At 43.5% G+C, this 22,501-nt stretch overlaps 1 protein-coding gene across 1 annotated transcript in view; it reads right to left on the bottom strand.

Moving 5' to 3' along the window:
- LOC146341677 (scavenger receptor cysteine-rich domain-containing protein DMBT1-like) overlaps positions 1-16,572 on the bottom strand; it is a 67,538-nt gene extending 50,966 nt beyond the window's left edge. The window contains exons 1-16 of the mRNA XM_084805152.1: positions 16,536-16,572; positions 12,960-13,298; positions 12,712-12,783; positions 11,805-12,143; positions 11,550-11,621; positions 9,641-9,979; positions 9,389-9,460; positions 8,722-8,799; positions 7,450-7,788; positions 7,199-7,270; positions 6,527-6,604; positions 5,255-5,596; positions 5,003-5,074; positions 4,336-4,413; positions 3,066-3,407; positions 1,528-1,605 (exon numbers count right to left, since the gene is read on the bottom strand). Of these exons, the coding sequence (XP_084661278.1) occupies positions 1,528-1,605; positions 3,066-3,407; positions 4,336-4,413; positions 5,003-5,074; positions 5,255-5,596; positions 6,527-6,604; positions 7,199-7,270; positions 7,450-7,788; positions 8,722-8,799; positions 9,389-9,460; positions 9,641-9,979; positions 11,550-11,621; positions 11,805-12,143; positions 12,712-12,783; positions 12,960-13,298; positions 16,536-16,572 (2,749 nt within the window). The remainder of the gene's footprint in view (positions 1-1,527; positions 1,606-3,065; positions 3,408-4,335; positions 4,414-5,002; positions 5,075-5,254; positions 5,597-6,526; positions 6,605-7,198; positions 7,271-7,449; positions 7,789-8,721; positions 8,800-9,388; positions 9,461-9,640; positions 9,980-11,549; positions 11,622-11,804; positions 12,144-12,711; positions 12,784-12,959; positions 13,299-16,535) is intronic.
- Positions 16,573-22,501: the final 5,929 nt, after the last annotated feature.

Here is a 22,501-nt window from a genome sequence, read left to right as displayed (position 1 = left end):
CCACCACAGATTTCGGGGGGCCATATGCACTGGCATTCGGCCTCACAGAGATCCATGGCGGAATTCTCTGACATCCCTAATCAAAGGGTGGTGAATAAAAGAAGGCAATTTATCAAAGCAAAAGAAATGAACTTACAGTATTACTTAAAATATCCTGCTACACTTTGTATTGTGTCTGAAGGTCAGATGAATAAGTTTCAAAATCATGAAATGGAAGAGGCATGGCTGAACGTAAAAATGCATGAGATTTCTGTTAGAACCCCATGAACTGGAATCTTTAAACAAGTTTTGTTAACTGCTTGTGTTTAGTCTACATGATCCAGGCTTGGTCAGAAGATAAATGAGTATACATATATTCGTTTATTCTCTTCCATCTTTCTTTCTTTTTTCTTGCTTTTCTTTATATTTTTATTATTTTTTATTTCAAAATAGATATGGTATGCTGTATTTAAATGTATTGTTTGAGGGTAATTCTGAATATGCATTGATTGTTGAAGGTTTATTTCAAGTTTTATTATTATGTAACACTATATTTCTTTTAATTGTTGTTGTTGTTAATATAGGCAACTGGGAATGAACTTCAGACCTGTTTCTTTGATATGAGATTGATGACATATTGAAATGTAAGGTTGTTTATTAAACTGTAAGATTGTGAAGGTTATAGATAGAGTTTTTTAAATAGAATAGCATCGGAGGCTGGGGGGTACTGGAGTTTAAACTTAATTCTTTAAAAGAGATGGAGAGGGAGGGGGGAGGGAGGGGGAAAGAATCTTCTTTTTCTTCCATTCCTCCTCTCTTTTCCTTTTCCTTTTCTTTTCCGTTTCCTTTTCTTTTTGTTATTGTGGTGTCCTCATCAGAATGTTGTATTGCCGGGAAATTGTAGTATTGATCAGGTTGTTGGTATTTGGGGTATTGTTTATTTCATTTATAAAGATAAAATAAATAAAAATATATTTAAAAAGAGAGAGTATCTGTTCGGTTATGGGAGCTGCAAACTTGATCAGTTCTGGTGAAAAACACACAGAAAGGAATGTCTCACACACCCCTTTGCCGATGGTCATACTTTCACTTTCCAGTTTCTCAAGTAAGATTTGGTGAATTGGCAGAGAATTTGGCAGAAACGATGGCGAACTACCTCAACTTAGCGGAGGTGCGACTTGGGTAGAAGGTCAAAGAATCAGAATGCCCCATAGAAGGGCAGGTGGTGTTCAGGAGAAATTTGTCATTTTAATTATCCCTCCAGCTAGATATTGCTTCTCTACAGTTAATTTTCCTATTCCTATATGAGGGGACATTGCTTTGGGAATGAACCCTGTGAACCCAGTTCTGTTCTGACTGAAGATAATGTCTCTCTAGGATGTGTTCTCTAGCTCCAAATCTCCAGCTGAGGCAACGTCCCATCCGTCCATCTATTCCGAGGTTGTTTCTTGGCCGGCAGCAGCAAAATGTACTCATGTGAGCAGTTTCATTCCGACCCCCCCCACCCCCCCACACACACATCTTCTAAAATGTAATATTCCTCATTACCTGTGGTATAGTGCTGTGACGGGTCAATCAGTACCCAATCTTCCACGGTGGGCGAGGCTGCCGTATCAGCAGGGACAGCTTAGAATATGCATGAAAAATAGAGATTATTTTTATGTTGCATAAAACCTCTCATCCATACAGTGACATTTAGTGTCCATAAGATCACTGTAAAGTTTCTTGCACAGAAGGACGATGCTGGAGATGAAGTAGCAGGGATACGAGCCGGAGTCATTTCAGGGTGACATGGCCATTCTTGTCTAACATCTTTGCATTTACCGAACATTCTGTGCAGATCGAGGCCTTGCGAGACAGGTAAGTGCTTGCTGTGCTTTCACCAGGTTCAATTCTGGTCAAAACCCAACTCTAGCCACTTCTGTTCTGAACTGAACCCACTTCTGTTCTGACTGAAGATACAACTGAACCCACTTCTATTCTGACTAAAGATAATGTCTCTCTAGGATGTGTTCTCTAGCTCCAAATCTACAGTTGAGGCAACGTCCCATCCATTCATCTATTCCGAGGGTGTTTCTTGGCCGACAGCAGCAAAATGTACTCATGTGAGCAGTTTCACTGCACAAACCCCCAACCCCCCATCTTCTAAAATGTAATATTCCTCATTACCTGAGGTATGGTGCTGTGAAGGGTTGATCAGTACCCAATCTTCCACGGTGGGCGAGGCTGCCGTATCAGCAGGGACAGCTTAGAATATGCATGAAAAATAGAGATTATTTATGTTGCATAAAACCTCTCATCCATACAGTGACATTTAGTGTTCATAAGATCGCTGTGAAGTTTCTTGCACAGAAGGAAGCTGCTGGTGATGAAGTAGCAGGGACACAAGCTGGAGGAGCAAACTCAGGAGAAATCCCATGGAAGAGAGCAGAGAGCTCATTTCAGGGTGACATGGCCATTGTTGTCTAACATCTTTGCATTTACCCAACGTTCTGAGCAGATCAAGGCCTTGTGAGACAGGTAAGTGCTTGCTGTGCTTTGGCCAGGTTCAATTCTGGTCAAAACCCAACTCTAGCCATAGGAGACACAGTATGCTGTCCTAATGGGCGGTGGCTGAATCTGATTGGAAAAAGGGGCTGTTGGGGGTGAGGGGCTGAATCAAGGACTTGTTCTATAGCTCCATATCTCCAGCCTAGTCAAAGTTGCACACATCCATTTTCTCTAAATTTTTGCCTTGTTTGATGGCAGAAAAGCTAAAGTGTGGGAGTAAAGGAATTGCAAAACCAGGTAATGCAGCTTTTATAGCTCTTGTAGAATACAATATTCCTTATCACCTGTGGTGTGAAGTTCTGAAAAGGTGTGTAGCCATCCTTCCACAGTGGGCAAGGCCACCATCTCGGTAGGAGCTGTTTCCAAACAAAGAGTGGAGAACAGTGATTTTTTTTTTCATATTCAGTGAAAGCTCCTAATCATAGTGACATTTAGTGTCTATAAAATAACTGAATTGATAGGAAGAGAGTGAGAAAACGAGGACATTATCAGTGAGAAAAGTAAAGTGTCAATGAACGCATTGTTGATCAACTTACATATGCACACAACGCCAGCATCTTCTCCATGATTGCAGTTATGTTCTCCCCAAGAGTTTGCCTGGCATTGGTTGAGTGCTGGTTCCGTCCCGGTGCACTGGACATCATCCAGCCAGATGGGACCAGTTCCACTTCCAAATTGTGCTTCAACTGGGGCAGATCTTGCATCCCCACAGCCCAGCTGCTGGCATACAACGCTGGCATCGCTGATATCCCAGTTATCATCACAGATGGTGCCCCATTCACCATGATGGAACACTTCAACTCTTCCACTGCAGCGACTCGGACCATTCATCAACCTGATGATTTCAACTTGACCGGTGTCTGAGGTGAAACCCACATCTAGGTAAAATCGATTTAAAATGTGGTTAGCATGCAGGAGAAGGATTGTGTCTTGAGTGGATGATGACGGTTTGTAAAGAAGCTACCACTAATTCCAATGGACTTTTTCATCCCGATGCAAAGAGCAGATTTGGGGGGAGGGTTTCTTATTTATTAATGTTTGTTGTCATGGCATTTTGCACAATGTACGCCTCAAATGTGAGCAGTTTTGAATGTTTGCATTTTCTCCCTTTGACAAAATCCTGTTTGTGTAGAACTTTCATATCTTTGCGTTTTGTATGCATATATTGTCAGATTCATTTTTCAAAGGTCCCCTTTCCCTGCATATCACACTGCAAGCTCCGAAGTGTACAGACTTCAGATCACAGATTGTGATTGAGTATCAGTTTGGTTACAGGAGCTGCAAACATGAACAGTTCTGGTGAAAAACACACAGAACGGAATGTCTCACACACCCCTTTGCCGATGGTCATACGTTCACTTTCCAGTTTCTCAAGTAAGATTTGGCGAATTGGCAGAGAATTTGGCAGAAACGATGGCGAACTACTGCAACTTAGCAGAGGTGCTACTTGGGTAGAAGGTCCACGAATCAGAATGCCCCATAGAAGGGCAGGTGGTGTTCAGGAGAAATTTGTCATTTTAATTATCCCTCCCCCTAGATATTGCTTCTCTACAATTAATTTTCCTATTCCTATATGAGGGGACATTGCTTTGGGAATGAACCCTGTGAACCCAGTTCTGTTCTGACTGAAGATAATGGCTCTCTAGGATGTGTTCTCTAGCTCCAAATCTCCAGCTGAGGCAACGTCCCATCCGTCCAACTATTCCGAGGCTGTTTCTTGGCCGGCAGCAGCAAAATGTACTCATGTGAGCAGTTTCATTCCAACCCCCCACCCCCCATCTTCTAAACTGTAATATTCCTCATTACCTGAGGTATGGTGCTGTGAAGGGTCGATCAGTACCCGATCTTCCACGGTGGGCGAGGCTGCCGTATCAGCAGGGACAGCTTAGAATATGCATAAGAAACAGAGATTATTTTTATGTTGCATAAAACCTCTCATCCATACAGGGACATTTAGTGTCCATAAGATCGCTGTGAAGTTTCTTGCACAGAAGGAAGCTGCTGGTGATGAAGTAGCAGGGACACAAGCCGGAGGAGCAAACTCAGGAGAAATCCCAGGGAAGAGAGCAGAGAGCTCATTTCAGGGTGACATGGCCATTCTTGTCTAACATCTTTGCATTTACCCAACATTCTGAGCAGATCGAGGCCTTGCAAGACAGATAAGTGCTTGCTGTGCTTTGGCCAGGTTCAATTCTGGTCAAAACCCAACTCTAGCCATAGGAGACACAGTATGCTGTCCTAATGGGCGGTGGCTGAATCTGCTTGGAAAAAGGGGCTGTTGGGGGTGAGGGGCTAAATCAAGGAGTTGCTCTATAGCTCCATGCCTCCAGCATAGTCAAAGTTGCACACATCCATTTTCTTTAAATTTTTGCCTTGTTTGATGGCAGAAAAACTAAAGTGTGGGAGTAAAGGAATTGCAAAACCAGGTAATGCAGCTTTTATAGCTCTTGTAGAATACAGTATTCCTTATCACCTGTGGTGTGGAGTTCTGAAAAGGTGTGTAGCCATCCTTCCACAGTGGGCAGGGCCGCCATGTCAGTAGGAGCTGTTTCCAAACAAAGAGTGGAGAACAGTGATTTTTTTTTTCATATTCAGCGAAAGCTACTAATCATAGTGACATTTAGTGTCTATAAAATAACTGAATTGATAGGAAGAGAGTGAGAAAACGAGGACATTATCAGTGAGAAAAGTAAAGTGTCAATGAACGCATTGTTGATCAACTTACATATGCACACAACGCCAGCATCTTCTCCATGATTGCAGTTATGTTCTCCCCAAGAGTTTGCCTGGCATTGGTTGAGTGCTGGTTCCGTCCCGGTGCACTGGACATCATCCAGCCAGATGGGACCAGTTCCACTTCCAAATTGTGCTTCAGCTGGGGCAGATCTTGCATCCCCACAGCCCAGCTGCTGGCATACAACGCTGGCATCGCTGATATCCCAGTTGTCATCACAGATGGTGCCCCATTCACCATGATGGAACACTTCAACTCTTCCACTGCAGCGACTCGGACCATTCATCAACCTGATGATTTCAACTCGACCGGTGTCTGAGGTGAAACCCACATCTAGGTAAAATCGATTTAAAATGTGGTTAGCGTGCAGGAGAAGGATTGTGTCTTGAGTGGATGATGGTTTGTAAAGAAGCTACCACCAATTCCAATGGACTTTTTCATCCCGATGCAAAGAGCAGATTTTGGGGGAGGGTTTCTTATTTATTAATGTTTGTTGTCATGGCATTTTGCACAATGTACACCTCAATTGTGAGCAGTTTTGAATGTTTGCATTTTCTCCCTTTGACAAAATCCTGTTTGTGTAGAACTTTCATATCTTTGCGTTTTGTATGCATATATTGTCAGATAGATTCATTTTTCAAAGGCCCCCTTTCCCCGCAAATCACACTGCAAGCTCCGAAGTGTACAGACTTCAGATCACAGATTGTGATTGAGTATCTGTTTGGTTATGGGAGCTGCAAACATGAACAGTTCTGGTGAAAAACACACAGAACGGAATGTCTCACACACCCCTTTGCCGATGGTCATACGTTCACTTTCCAGTTTCTCAAGTAAGATTTGGCGAATTGGCAGAGAATTTGGCAGAAACGATGGCGAACTACTGCAACTTAGCAGAGGTGCTACTTGGGTAGAAGGTCCACGAATCAGAATGCCCCATAGAGGGGCAGGTGGTGTTCAGGAGAAATTTGTCATTTTAATTATCCCTCCCCCTAGATATTGCTTCTCTGCAGTTAATTTTCCTATTCCTGCATGAGTGGACATTGCTTTGGGAATGAACCCTGTGAACCCAGTTCTGTTCTGACTGAAGATAATGTCTCTCTAGAATGTGTTCTCTAGCTCCAAATTTCCAGCTGAGGCAACGTCCCATCCGTCCAACTATTCCGAGGTTGTTTCTTGGCCGACAGCAGCAAAATGTACTCATGTGAGCAGTTTCATTCCAACCCCCCACCCCCCCATCTTCTAAACTGTAATATTCCTCATTACCTGAGGTATGGTGCTGTGAAGGGTCGATCATTACCCGATCTTCCACGGTGGGCGAGGCTGCTGTATCAGCAGGGACAGCTTAGAATATGCATGAGAAACAGAGATTATTTTTATGTTGCATAAAACCTCTCATCCATACAGTGACATTTAGTGTCCATAAGATCGCTGTGAAGTTTCTTGCACAGAAGGAAGCTGCTGGTGATGAAGTAGCAGGGACACAAGCCGGAGGAGCAAACTCAGGAGAAATCCCAGGGAAGAGAGCAGAGAGCTCATTTCAGGGTGACATGGCCATTCTTGTCTAACATCTTTGCATTTACCCAACGTTCTGAGCAGATCGAGGCCTTGTGAGACAGGTAAGTGCTTGCTGTGCTTTGGCCAGGTTCAATTCTGGTCAAAACCCATCTCTAGCCATAGGAGACACAGTATGCTGTCCTAATGGGCGGTGGCTGAATCTGCTTGGAAAAAGGGGCTGTTGGGGGTGAGGGGCTAAATCAAGGAGTTGCTCTATAGGCTAGCTCCATATCTCCAGCCTAGTCAAAGCTGCACACATCCATTTTCTCTAAATTTTTGCCTTGTTTGATGGCAGAAAAACTAAAGTGTGGGAGTAAAGGAATTGCAAAACCAGGTAATGCAGCTTTTATAGCTCTTGTAGAATACAGTATTCCTTATCACCTGTGGTGTGGAGTTCTGAAAAGGTGTGTAGCCATCCTTCCACAGTGGGCAAGGCCGCCATCTCGGTAGGAGCTGTTTCCAAACAAAGAGTGGAGAACAGTGATTTTTTTTTCATATTCAGCGAAAGCGCCTAATCATAGTGACATTTAGTGTCTATAAAATAACTGAATTGATAGGAAGAGAGTGAGAAAACGAGGACATTATCAGTGAGAAAAGTAAAGTGTCAATGAACGCATTGTTGATCAACTTACATATGCACACAACGCCAGCATCTTCTCCATGATTGCAGTTATGTTCTCCCCAAGAGTTTGCCTGGCATTGGTTGAGTGCTGGTTCCGTCCCGGTGCACTGGACATTATCCAGCCAGATGGCACCTGTTCCACTTCCAAATTGTGCTTCAGCTGGGGCAGATCTTGCATCCCCACAGCCCAGCTGCTGGCATACAACGCTGGCATCGATGAGATCCCAGTTGTCATCACAGATGGTGCCCCATTCACCATGATGGAACACTTCAACTCTTCCACTGCAGCGACTCGGACCATTCATCAACCTGATTTCAACTTGACCGGTGTCTGAGGTGAAACCCACATCTAGGTAAAATCGATTTAAAATGTGGTTAGCATGCAGGAGAAGGATTGTGTCTTGAGTGGATGATGACGGTTTGTAAAGAAGCTACCACTAATTCCAATGGACTTTTTCATCCCGATGCAAAGAGCAGATTTGGGGGGAGGGTTTCTTATTTATTAATGTTTGTTGTCATGGCATTTTGCACAATGTACACCTCAAATGTGAGCAGTTTTGAATGTTTGCATTTTCTCCCTTTGACAAAATCCTGTTTGTGTAGAACTTTCATATCTTTGCGTTTTGTATGCATATATTGTCAGATAGATTCATTTTTCAAAGGTCCCCTTTCCCTGCATATCACACTGCAAGCTCCGAAGTGTACAGACTTCAGATCACAGATTGTGATTGAGTATCAGTTTGGTTACAGGAGCTGCAAACATGAACAGTTCTGGTGAAAAACACACAGAACGGAACGTCTCACACACCCCTTTGCCGATGGTCATACATTCACTTTCCAGTTTCTCAAGTAAGATTTGGCGAATTGGCAGAGAATTTGGCAGAAACGATGGCGAACTACTGCAACTTAGCAGAGGTGCTACTTGGGTAGAAGGTCCACGAATCAGAATGCCCCATAGAGGGGCAGGTGGTGTTCAGGAGAAATTTGTCATTTTAATTATCCCTCCCCCTAGATATTGCTTCTCTGCAGTTAATTTTCCCATTCCTGCATGAGTGGACATTGCTTTGGGAATGAACCCTGTGAACCCAGTTCTGTTCTGACTGAAGATAATGTCTCTCTAGAATGTGTTCTCTAGCTCCAAATCTCCAGCTGAGGCAACGTCCCATCCGTCCAACTATTCCGAGGTTGTTTCTTGGCCGACAGCAGCAAAATGAACTCATGTGAGCAGTTTCATTCCAACCCCCCACCCCCCCATCTTCTAAACTGTAATATTCCTCATTACCTGAGGTATGGTGCTGTGAAGGGTCGATCATTACCCGATCTTCCACGGTGGGCGAGGCTGCCGTATCAGCAGGGACAGCTTAGAATATGCATGAGAAACAGAGATTATTTTTATGTTGCATAAAACCTCTCATCCATACAGTGACATTTAGTGTCCATATGATCGCTGTGAAGTTTCTTGCACAGAAGGAAGCTGCTGGTGATGAAGTAGCAGGGACACAAGCCGGAGGAGCAAACTCAGGAGAAATCCCAGGGAAGAGAGCAGAGAGCTCATTTCAGGGTGACATGGCCATTGTTGTCTAACATCTTTGCATTTACCCAACGTTCTGAGCAGATCGAGGCCTTGCGAGACAGGTAAGTGCTTGCTGTGCTTTGGCCAGGTTCAATTCTGGTCAAAACCCAACTCTAGCCATAGGAGACACAGTATGCTGTCCTAATGGGCGGTGGCTGAATCTGCTTGGAAAAAGGGGCTGTTGGGGGTGAGGGGCTAAATCAAGGAGTTGCTCTATAGCTCCATATCTCCAGCCTAGTCAAAGCTGCACACATCCATTTTCTCTAAATTTTTGCCTTGTTTGATGGCAGAAAAACTAAAGTGTGGGAGTAAAGGAATTGCAAAACCAGGTAATGCAGCTTTTATAGCTCTTGTAGAATACAGTATTCCTTATCACCTGTGGTGTGGAGTTCTGAAAAGGTGTGTAGCCATCCTTCCACAGTGGGCAAGGCCGCCATCTCGGTAGGAGCTGTTTCCAAACAAAGAGTGGAGAACAGTGATTTTTTTTTTCATATTCAGCGAAAGCTCCTAATCATAGTGACATTTAGTGTCTATAAAATAACTGAATTGATAGGAAGAGAGTGAGAAAACGAGGACATTATCAGTGAGAAAAGTAAAGTGTCAATGAACGCATTGTTGATCAACTTACATATGCACACAACGCCAGCATCTTCTCCATGATTGCAGTTATGTTCTCCCCAAGAGTTTGCCTGGCATTGGTTGAGTGCTGGTTCCGTCCCGGTGCACTGGACATTATCCAGCCAGATGGCACCTGTTCCACTTCCAAATTGTGCTTCAGCTGGGGCAGATCTTGCATCCCCACAGCCCAGCTGCTGGCATACAACGCTGGCATCGATGAGATCCCAGTTGTCATCACAGATGGTGCCCCATTCACCATGATGGAACACTTCAACTCTTCCACTGCAGCGACTCGGACCATTCATCAACCTGATTTCAACTTGACCGGTGTCTGAGGTGAAACCCACATCTAGGTAAAATCGATTTAAAATGTGGTTAGCATGCAGGAGAAGGATTGTGTCTTGAGTGGATGATGACGGTTTGTAAAGAAGCTACCACTAATTCCAATGGACTTTTTCATCCCGATGCAAAGAGCAGATTTGGGGGGAGGGTTTCTTATTTATTAATGTTTGTTGTCATGGCATTTTGCACAATGTACACCTCAAATGTGAGCAGTTTTGAATGTTTGCATTTTCTCCCTTTGACAAAATCCTGTTTGTGTAGAACTTTCATATCTTTGCGTTTTGTATGCATATATTGTCAGATAGATTCATTTTTCAAAGATCCCCTTTCCCTGCATATCACACTGCAAGCTCCGAAGTGTACAGACTTCAGATCACAGATTGTGATTGAGTATCAGTTTGGTTACAGGAGCTGCAAACATGAACAGTTCTGGTGAAAAACACACAGAACGGAATGTCTCACACACCCCTTTGCCGATGGTCATACGTTCACTTTCCAGTTTCTCAAGTAAGATTTGGCGAATTGGCAGAGAATTTGGCAGAAACGATGGCGAACTACTGCAACTTAGCAGAGGTGCTACTTGGGTAGAAGGTCCACGAATCAGAATGCCCCATAGAGGGGCAGGTGGTGTTCAGGAGAAATTTGTCACTTTAATTATCCCTCCCCCTAGATATTGCTTCTCTACAGTTAATTTTCCTATTCCTGCATGAGTGGACATTGCTTTGGGAATGAACCCTGTGAACCCAGTTCTGTTCTGACTGAAGATTATGTCTCTCTAGGATGTGTTCTCTAGCTCCAAATCTCCAGCTGAGGCAACGTCCCATCCGTCCAACTATTCCGAGGCTGTTTCTTGGCCGGCAGCAGCAAAATGTACTCATGTGAGCAGTTTCATTCCAACCCCCCACCCCCCCATCTTCTAAACTGTAATATTCCTCATTTCCTGAGGTATGGTGCTGTGAAGGGTCGATCAGTACCCAATCTTCCACAGTGGGCGAGGCTGCCGTATCAACAGGGACAGCTTAGAATATGCATGAAAAATAGAGATTATTTTTCTGTTGCATAAAACCTCTCATCCATACAGTGACATTTAGTGTCCATAAGATCTCTTTGAAGTTTCTAGCAGGAACATGAGCCGGAGGAGCAAACTCAGGAGAAATCCCAGGGAAGAGAGCAGAGAACTCATTTCAGGGTGACATGGCCATTCTTGTCTAACATCTTTGCATTTACCCAACATTCTCAGCAAATCGAGGCCTTGCGAGACAGGTAAGTGCTTGCTGTGCTTTGGCCAGGTTCAATTCTGGTCAAAACCCATCTCTAGCCATAGGAGACACAGTATGCTGTCCTAATGGGCTGTGGCTGAATCTGCTTGGAAAAAGGGGCTGTTGGGGGTGAGGGGCTGAATCAAGGAGTTATTCTATAGCTCCATATCTCCAGCCTTGTCAAAGTTGCACACATCAATTTTCTCTAAATTTTTGCCTTGTTTGATGGCAGAAAAACTAAAGTGTGGGAGTAAAGGAATTGCAGAACCAGGTAATGCAGCTTTTATAGCTCTTGTAGAATACAATATTCCTTATCACCTGTGGTGTGGAGTTCTGAAGAATTGTGTAGCCATTCTTTCACAGTGGGCAAGGCTGCCGTCTCGGTAGGAGCTGTTTCCAAACAAAGAGTGGAGAATAGTGATTTTTTTTTTTTTCATATTCAGCGAAAGCTCCTAATCATAGTGACATTTAGTGTCTATAAAATAACTGAATTGATAGGAAGAGAGTGAGAAAACGAGGACATTATCAGTGAGAAAAGTAAAGTGTCAATGAACGCATTGTTGATCAACTTACATATGCACACAACGCCAGCATCTTCTCCATGATTGCAGTTATGTTCCCCCAAAGAGTTTGCCTGGCATTGGTTGAGTGCTGGTTCCGTCCCGGTGCACTGGACATCATCCAGCCAGATGGGACCAGTTCCACTTCCAAATTGTGCTCCACCTGGGGCAGATCTTGCATCCCCGCAGCCCAGCTGCTGGCATACAACGCTGGCATCGCTGATATCCCAGTTATCATCGCAGATGGTGCCCCATTCACCATGATGGAACACTTCAACTCTTCCACTGCAGCGACTCGGACCATTCATCAACCTGATCTCAACTCGGCCGGTCTTTGTGGTGAAACCCACATCTAGGTAAAATCGAATAGAAATGGTGGTCAACAGGTGGGAAAAGGATCGTGTCTTCTGTGGATGACCATTTGCAAAGAAGCCTCCACAAATGTCAACGTAGTCATTAATCTCGGGGCAAATAGCAGGTGTTGGAGGAGGATGTCATATAGATCAATGTTCCTTTTAGTGTGTGTTTTGCTGAATTGTGAGCTGTTCCAAAGCTATGCAGTTTATCCCATTGAGAAAAGCTTATTTGTGGATAAATTTCAAATCTATACATTTTTTCCAAATGTACTGAGTTTTGAAAGGCATTATTTATTTATCTTTCTGCAAATCTCACTGCAAGCTCTGAAATGAACAGAAGTGCGTTTGCAGACTGTGGCTGGGTCTGAGTGCAAGGGCAGCTGCAAATTGTTTCAATTCTGGTCAAAAGCCAACACTAGCCATGGCACAGTTCCACCCATTCATTTTTTTCTGACTTCATGCCTTCATTGACTGCAGAAACACTAAGGTGTGGGAGTAATGGAACTGCAAAACCCAGATTTTGCAACTTGTCTGACTCTTCTACAATACAATATTCCTTATTACCTGAGGTGTGGAGTTCTGAAGTGGTCTGTAGCCATCCTTCCATAGTGGGCAAGGCTGCCATGTCAGGAGGAGCTGGTTGAAATCAAAGAGTGGAAAATAGTGATTTTTTTCATATTCAAGAAAAGCTCCTCATCATAGTGACACTAATGTCTATAAGATAACTCAGTTACTAGAAAGACAATGTGATAATGAGGACATCATCAGTGACAAATGTAAAGTGTGAATGAACACATTGTTAATGAACTTACATATGCACACAACGCCAGCATCTTCTCCATGATTGCAGTTATGTTCTCCCAAAGAGTTTGCCTGGCATTGGTTGAGTGCTGGTTCTATCCCAGTGCACTGGACATCATCCAGCCAGATGGGACCAGTTCCCCTTCCAAACTGTGCTTCACCTGGGGCTGATCTTGCATCCCCGCAGCCCAGCTGCTGGCATACAACGCTGGCATCGCTGATATCCCAGTTATCATCACAGATGGTGCCCCATTCACCATGATGGAACACTTCAACTCTTCCACTGCAGTGACTCGGACCATTCATCAACCTGATCTCAAGTTGGCCGGTGTTTGCAGTGAAACCCACATCTAGGTAAAATCGAATTTAAATAGTGGTTAGCAGCAGATGTATTGTGCCTTCTGTGGATGATCATTTGCAAAGAAGCCTCCACGAATGTCAATGGAGTCTTTCATCCTGGTGCAAGCAGGAGGATTTGGGGGGAGGATTTCATATATGCTAATGTTTTTTTTCATGTGCATTTTGCAAAAGTTACACGTCTATTACGAGCAGTTTTGAATGTATGCAATATTTCCCATTGTCAGAAGCCTATTTGTTCACATTATTCGCATCTGTACATTTTTCATGCACATTTTTCAAATGTACTTATGTTTCAAAGGCATTATTTTCATTGTGCAAATCACTCTGCAAGCTCAGAAATGTACAGATTGTGTACATTAGTTTGCAGCTTTTGTTCTAGTCTGTGCTCAGTTATGGGAACTGGAAATTGGATTAATGCTGGTCAAAAACCAACTGAAAGGAATTTCTCACCCTATGCAGAAGTTCATATGTTCATTCTCCAGCTTCTCAAGTAGAATTTAGGTAATTGGGGGGAGAATTTGGCTGAAGCGCTGGACAGTTAGAGTAGACATTATTGGGCTAGATGGACTACTTGTCAGACTGCTCCATGGAGGGGCAGGGGCTGCTATTAAGAAATTTGTCATTTCAGTTATCCCTCCCCCTGGATATCGTTTCTCCACTGTGATTTTGTCTATTCCTACATTACTGGACATTCTTTTGTAAATGAATTGGGTAAACCTTCTTCTCTCCTTAATGAAGATAACCTCTGTATAGGTTCTGTAGTTCCATGTCTCTAGCCATGGGAAGGTTTGTATCCATCCATTTACTATGGGTTACTGTCTTTGTTGACTGCAGAAACACTGAAGTGTTGTAGCAATTTATTTGCAAAATCCAGACTGTACAACCTGTTGGACATGTCTATACTTGTTGGACACTTAATGTGGACACATCCACATTGAGCAAGGCCTCATTACTAACAATGGGTGGGTGCCAATTCCACATGCAATGTTAGGCCAGCTTGGAACATTCAAAGTTGTAATTACAGGCATTGCAGTAGTGACACCAATGTTAAGGCACCTCAGTAAATTGAACGTTCTACTGTTAGGGATCGATTGGGTGAGTGGGGCATTCTGACCATTCTGAACTGAAAGCTTGACCAATCTTTCTGAAGATTTCAGTTTTCAGGAAAAAAGTGTTCATTTTACATACCGTGAAAATTTTGAGGGAGAAAGAGCACTTTAAAGACCCAAAACAAACCATCAAAAACCTCCCTCTGTCAAAAGTGATTGAGGGGGGTGAGGAGTTTGGCATCCTTTTTTATAGTTACAGTGTCTGAAGAGACCAAAAGGTGTTCACGTGGAACAATGATGGCTTTCTATTCTTCCTGTATTGGAGTTGTTGAAAAGTATTGTTCTTTGAACTTCAATTTTTTATTTTTTACTAAGGTTTTCCCATGTAATGATAGTCAATGGGAGTAAGAATATGCCAAGACATGCTCAGTAGCTTTCTTTCTCTCTCTTTCCCTCCCTCCCCCTCCCCCACTACAGTTAATTTTGAATTTCGGAATGCGGGGGGCTGCCATTTGTGACACAGCATTGGTGGCTGAGAAAGAAAAAGAGAAGGTTTTGCTGTGTGGGGCACTCGTGGGGGGGTGACTGAAGCTGCTGGGAAAAGTGGGCTCCTTGCATACTTGTTTCCTAGAAGATTCAACCCCCCTCCCCTCCCCTCCCCGCCCTCCTCCAACCCAACACACACACACAAGCCTGCCAAACAGAACTTCATACGAGCTGCAAGGACTGAAGTAATGAGTTCTACTGCAGGGAGCAATTTACAGTGTTAACAGTGATGGAGGTTGCTGTCCAACACATGTGGAGGAGGGTGCCAGATTGGGCAGGGCTGCTCTAAGAAAAAGAAAAGAAAATAGGTGTCCCTAAGGTATTTGTCACCTGTTTTCTACAACCCAATAATTTCTTCTACATATCATTTTCTCCATCCTGTCCACATGTTTTATCTGCTTTGGGAGAGAATTTCACTTGTACTTTCAGCCCCCTTAGGGAGGATGTGGTGTTAAGGCTTGTGAGCCTTAGCTCACAATTTCCCTGCTTTTTGGTGCTTGTTTGCAAAATGTATAGCCTTAACTTTCAAACTTACAGTCTGAAAAACTTTCAGACTTACAGTTTGCAAACTGTATAGCCTTAACTTTCTTTTGGTAAACCATAACTTTCTGTTCATTGAATTAGCGTATTTAAGGTGATTATTCCTAGCAAGTATGTAAAAAAAAATGCATAGGTCGTTGAAATACATATATGCCTCATTGTGAAATGGAACTAATAAGCAGTGCAGTGACAGCGAAACTGAAAGTGCCCCAACAACCTTACCGGAAGGGAGTTTAGCTCTGTTGAAATAGCTCAGTGGTTGTCATGCTTGCTTACAACTTACCCTCCATGCACCCACGCTTTTCCTTGGTCTTTCAGGCCCAAATACCAATGAGGAGTGCCTGGGGCCAGCAAAGATGGCCCATGTTGTACCTGTGCTGTATGCAAGTTGTAAGCTCAGTTTTCAATATTGTACAGCAAGCATCATCACTGATCACAGAGCACCTTTCTTTTCCGTGAGACAATTAGTATGCTGCGATAATTGTTTTAGTGAATCTGCAAAATGAATCCATGTGGTTTTTATCTTGTATGCTGCCCTGAGATGGTTTCACCCTTCAACGCAGCCTCAAAATAATGTTAGATTGTTAGATTTGTTATGTTGCTTTTCTGTACTGTCCACCCTGAGTCCATCTTTTAAAAACTTGTAATAGTCCCCACCCCACCCATCTTTTTTTTTTTTTTTAATACTGTTTACAAACTGCCAAGGACATTTTGTTTAATGGAAAAGTGGGATGTAAATATTTTTAAATACATTATAATACTAAAAAAAAAGGTTTCAGGAGAATGGGAAATAGAAAAGATCTCCTTCCTCCTTTCCAGCTGAATAGTCTTCTAATACTACTTGACCCAAACAGTGCTACAAGGCTCCTGTTATGGGATTGCTGGAGCCCTGAACAAGAACATTCCTGGACTGGGCTAGGGATACGCTGCATCATTTTGTTATAGATCCTTATTTGTTTGATCTCTAATATCCCAGGAGTTTGCTTGTTTTTGAAGCTGACTTTGGCACAGCAGTCATGGAAGGAGTTGTGAGAAGTATAAAAGGTACTTGTTCTCTAACTAGAAGATTTAAGAAGAGAAGGATCAACTCACCCCAAAGACAAGCCAGTAGAATAAGGGTCATTGCCATCTCTCTCAGCCCCTTTACTAGATATCTCCCCAAAGAGGGGAGAGTGCAGGCAGCCATTGGTCCCAGAGACCCAGCTAGGAGCAGATTCCTCAGTTGGATGGATTGCTTTCAGCTTGGATGCCTCTTTTGATGGGACACTCATGTAACTTGATAAAATAGGCAAAGATTTGGATAAGAAATGCTGGCAAGGGGCTGGTGGAAACTGGGAAGGAGGAGTCTAATCAAGCTTAACTTGCCCATGTACCTACAGTGCTGTTGCCTGCATTTGTGACATTGTGCAACAACTTTCACTTCCCTCAAATGGCTCAAGGTCATTTCACATGAATCCTGTAAGTATAGTTAGGGCTTAATCTGAGTCAGCATCCTGCCTTAGGTCCTTTCTTCAGACAGGGAGGTCCACTCTGCAATATATGAAGGGATAGCATGGGTGCATCTAAGAATGTTAATGGTCCCTCTTCCTCAACAGTGAATGATTACACATTCACATGTGGGATGCTCCCAAATGTCTCTTCAAGTAATCCCCCTGCCCCCAGCTACCATATAATCATCCTGCTCATTCCTCATTGCTTTCAGCCAAGAATACAATTTAAGGCAGTACAGATTAGAAGCTTTTTAAATCTACAAACAATATTGTAACAGGACAGTGAGTGGTGGAATATTTGACAGCCAAGGCCAGAATGGAATGTTGGGTGGAGTTAGTGGTGGTTGGAGAAGCCAGTTAGAAGGAGGATATGTAAAGTTAGGAAGAAGTCAGGGAAAGGGTGAGTTGAGTTTGGAGAGGGACAGTGAGAGGAATTAGGATCCAGAGTTATTTAATTTGGTTAGTCAGTAGAGTAAGAGACAGGGTGTGAGTGAGAAGGGAGGGACAGAAGCCATTGAAAGCATATACATTGTGTTAGGTTTTTAGAACATCACTGTGATTATTTATCAGTTATTGTTTGTTCTGAACATTGACATGTTAAATAAATACATGTTTATATTTTTAAACACCTATGTTCGGGTCTGGATGGATTTGAAGATAGGCATATCTTACTGCATGTACTATGAATATTAAGAGGAAAGTCCTACTGCTTTCTATAAATCGGTAGGTGGTGGCAGCTGGTGTTTTGGGGAGTCCCAAGAAAAGTCTGGACCCAGAGACCTCTAGGAACCAGGGCCTTATAAGGGATCTCTGGATACATCAGAAATATCATCATAGTTATTATGAAATAGGCTAATTTAGCAACCTCCATTGCAGCCTTAAGGTAGCCACCTAGCAGAGTGGTTTAGAGATTGTTTACCCCAAAGGGACTTCTTTTAGAGCCTGCAGAGACCCCCTGTGCTGCTTTTTCATCACACTTTGATAATAAAATCATTTGGCTTTGAAGTAATTTAGATGCCATAGTTATGGCAAATCCAAGTGATGCATCCTATGCCTCATCTAGTCATGTTTTGTGGAATCAGTTTCAGTTAATGCAGCCTGGCTAAGTGGACAAAGTACTTGCAGTCATGTGGCCAACCAAGTGCCCTTTTGATCCCTGTTGCTCATAACTAATTACAGCTGGCTGGTAGGGGATGACCAGGTGGGTCCAGGGCATGATTAATGCATAATTGTATGAAGAAGTGGTGCCTCCCATCTTGAAGGATGGGCGTGGTAGTGTGACCACTTCTGGTCTCAAGGATTTGTGATAGCTACTGCCCAGTCCCTTCATGGATCACTGCCTTGTTGTGGTGAAGGGGCTTGCGTAACTCAGTGAAGCCATATGCTATGCCGTGCAGGGCCACCCAAGATGGACAGGTCATGGCAGAGAGTTCTGACAAAATGTGGTCCACTGGAGAAGGAAATGGCAACCCACTCCAGTATTCTTGCCAAGAAAACCCCATGGAACGTATCACATGGCTAAAAGATATGACGGCAGAAGATGAGCCCCTCAGGTCAGAAGGTATTGTTTAGGAACAATATTATTTAAGAACAATATTGTTTAGGAACCTGGAATGTAAGATTAATGAATCAAGGTAAGCTGGAGGTGGTCAAAGATGAGATGGCAAGATTGAACATCGACATCTTGGGAATCAATGAACTCAAATGGACAGGCATGGGCGAATTTAATTCAGGTGACCATCATATCTACTACTGTGGGCAAGAATCCCTTAGAAGAAATGGAGTAGCACTCATAGTCAACAAAAGGGTGGGGAAAACAGTACTGGAGTACAATCTTAAAAATGATAGAATGATCTCAGTACGAATCCAAGGCAAACCATTCAACATCACAGTAATTCAAGTCTATGCCCCAACCACTGAGGCCGAAGAAGCTGAGGTTGATGGGTTCTATGAAGACCTACAACACCTTCTAGAACTAACACCAAAAAAAGATGTCCTCTTCATCATAGGGGATTGGAATGCTAAAGTAGGAAGTCAAGAAATCATTGGGAAAACAGGCAAGCATGGCCTTGGTGTACAAAATGAAGCAGGACAAAGGCTAATAGAGTTTTGCCAAGAGAACACGCTGATCATAGCAAACACTCTTTTCCAACAGCACAAGAGGCGACTCTACACATGGACATCACCAGATGGTCAATATCGAAATCAGATTGATTATGTACTTTGCAGCCAAAGATAGATGGAGAAGCTCTATACAGTCAGTAAAAACAAGACCTGGAGCTGACTGTGGCTCAGATCATGAGCTTCTTGTTGCAAAATTTCGGCTTAAATTGAAGAACGTAGGGAAAACCACTAAACCATTCAGGTATCACCTAAATCATATCCCTTATGAATATACAGTGGAGGTAAGGAATAGATTTAAGGGATTAGACCTGATAGACAGAGTGCCTGAGGAACTATGGACAGAAGTTACAATGTCCGTAACATTGTTCAGGAGGCAGCAACTCAATCCATCCCAAAGAAAAAGAAATGCAAGAAAGCAAAGTGGCTGTCTGATGAGGCTTTACAAGTAGCTGAGGAAAGAAGGGAAGAGAAAAGCAAGGCAGAAAGGGGAAGATATATCCAACTGAATGCAGAGTTCCAGAGAATAGCAAGGAGAGACAAGAAGGCCTTCTTAAATGAACAATGCAAAGAAATCGAGGAAAACAACTGGGAGAATGGGAAAGACTAGAGATCTCTTCAAGAAAATCGGAGATTTCAAGGGAACGTTTTGTGCAAAGACGAGCATGATAAAGGACAAAGAAGGCAGGGACCTAATAGAAGCAGATGAGATTAAGAAGAGGTGGAAAGAATACACAGAAGAACTATACAGGAAAGATCTGAATGTCCCTGATAGCCATGATAGTGTGGTCACTGAACTTGAGCCAGACATCCTCGAGAGTGAAGTCAAGTGGGCCTTAGGAAGCATTAGTAACAACAAAGCTAGCGGAGATGACAGTATTCCACTGAGCTATTTAAGATCCTAAAAGATGATGCTGTTAAAGTGCTGCACTCAATATGCCAACAAATTTGGAACACTCAACAGTGGCCACAAGACTGGAAAAGGTCAGTTTACATTCCAATTCCAAAGAAGGGCAACGCCAAAGAGTGTTCAAACTACCGCACAATTGCACTCATTTCACATGCCAGCAAGGTTATGCTCAAAATCCTACAAGCTAGGCTTCAGCAGTATGCGAACCGAGAACTACCGGAAGTACAAGCTGGGTTTCGAAGAGGCAGAGGAACTAGGGATCAAATCGCCAATTTTTGCTGCATCATGGAGAAAGCAAGAGAATTCCAGAAAAACGTCTATTTCTGCTTCATTGACTATGCTAAAGCCTTTGATTGTGTGGATCACAACAAACTGTGGCAAATTCTGAAAGAGATGGGAGTACCAGACCACCTTACCTGTCTCCTGAGAAACCTGTACGAGGGTCAAGAAGCAAAAGTAAGAACCGGACATGGAACAACCGATTGGTTCCAAATTGGGAAAGGAGTATGACAAGGCTGCATATTGTCACCCTGCTTATTTAACTTATATGCAGAGTACATCATGAGAAACACCGGGTTGGATGAATCACAGGTTGGAATTAAGATTGCCGGGAGAATTATCAACAACCTCAGATACGCAGACGATACCACCCTAATGGCAGAAAGCAAAGAGGATCTCAAGAGCCTCTTGTTGAGGGTGAAAGAGGAGAGTGCAAAAGCTGGTTTGAAACTCAACATTAAAAAAACTAAGATCATGGCATCTGGCCCCATCACTTCCTGGCATATGGAAGGGGAAGAAATGGAACCAGTGACAGATTTTACTTTCTTGGGCTCCAAGGTCACCGCAGACGGTGACTGTAGCCATGAAATTAAAAGACGCTTGCTCCTTGGGAGGAAAGCTACGGCAAACCTAGATAGCATAGTAAGAAGCAGAGACATCACCTTGCCAACAAAGATTAGTATAATCAAAGCTATGGTTTTCCCAGTAGTAATGTATGGCTGTGAGAGCTGGTCTATAAGGAAAGCTGAGCACCGAAGAATTGATACTTTCGAACTGTGGTGCTGGAGAAGACCCTTATGAGTCCCGTGGACTGCAAGGAGGTCAAATCAGTCCATCCTAAAGGAAATCAACCCTGAGTGCTCATTGGAAGGACAGATACTGAAGCTGAAGCACAAATATTTTGGCCACCTAATGCGAAGAGAAAACTCTCTGGAAAAGACCCTGATGCTGGGAAAGACTGAAGGCAAAAGGAGAAGGGGACGGCAGAGGATGAGATGGCTAGATAGCATCACTGATGCAATGAATATGGGCTTGATCACGCTCCGGGAGAGAGCTCAGGACAAGAAGGCCTGGCGTGCTATGGTCCATGGGGTCACGAAGAGTTGGACACGACTGAACGACTGAACAACAACAACAACTGCCCAGTCATGAATACCCCACTTTTAAGGAAGGTGTTTGAGAGGGGTTGTTGCAGGGCAGCTGCAAGCATTCTTGGATGAAACTAAGTATCTAGGCCTATTCTAGTCTGGGTTCAGGTCCAGTTTCAGGACTGAATCAGCCTTGGTTACTTTGTTGAGTTATCTTTACCAAGAAATGGTCAAGGCGAGTGCAACTTTGCTCCTTTTGCCTGACCTCTCTGCAGCTTTTGATACCATCACCCATAGTATACTCCTGGAGCCAGCCCCATGGGATGGGTATTGGGGGGCTAAACTGCAGTAGTTCCTTTCCTACTCACAGGGTTGGTCTCAGAGAGTGATGCTGGAGGAGTATGCCCACTGGCACTTGTGCTATGAGGTGCCTTCTGTCTCCAGTGCTGTTTTGCATCTACGGTCAGGGCCAGAAATATTGGAACAAAGATAACTGTTTTGGCAGTTGGTCTCTGTACACCACCACATTGAAGTTGAAAGGAAACACACCCAGATGGGAGCGAAGTCAGGACTTTCTGCTGTAATTCAAGGGGTTTGACAAAAGTGGGGCACTAACCATTCAGGAAGTACAGCCAGTGGCATACACACACTCCCATCATTGGTGGCTCATAAGTAATGGAACAAATGGCTGACAAGCAGCTGCATGGCCAGGTGTGTCCTGTTTCCTGGGTACCCCATGACCAATCAAGCAGATAAAAGGCCTGGAGGTGGTTCTGAGTGTTACATTTGCATTTGGTAGCTGCTCACTGGAACTCCAAACATGAGGTCCAAAGATGTGTCCATGCGAGTGAAGGAGGCCATCATTAGGCTGAGGAAACAAAATAAACCCGTCAGAGAGATAGCAAAAACAGTGGGAATGGCCAATGCAACAGTTTGGAACATCCTGGAAAAGAAGGAATTAACTGGCAAGCTCAGCAACAGCAAAAGGCCTGGAAGACCATGGAAGACAACTAAAGTAGATGACTGCAGAATTCTGCTCATGGTGAAGACGAACCCTTTCACAACATCTTGCCAGGTCAAGGACACTCTTGCGGAGGTAAGCATGTCATTGTCAACATCTACAGTCAAGAGACGGCTTTATGAAGGTAAATACAGAGGCTTCACAACAAG

Source organism: Heloderma suspectum, chromosome 6 (assembly GCF_057233095.1).
Source record: "Heloderma suspectum isolate Gila_16-S chromosome 6, 16-S_ref, whole genome shotgun sequence".
NCBI lineage: Eukaryota > Metazoa > Chordata > Lepidosauria > Squamata > Helodermatidae > Heloderma > Heloderma suspectum.
The sequence above is the reverse complement of the archived record's forward strand: the minus strand, read 5'-3'. Positions and strand labels throughout refer to the sequence as shown.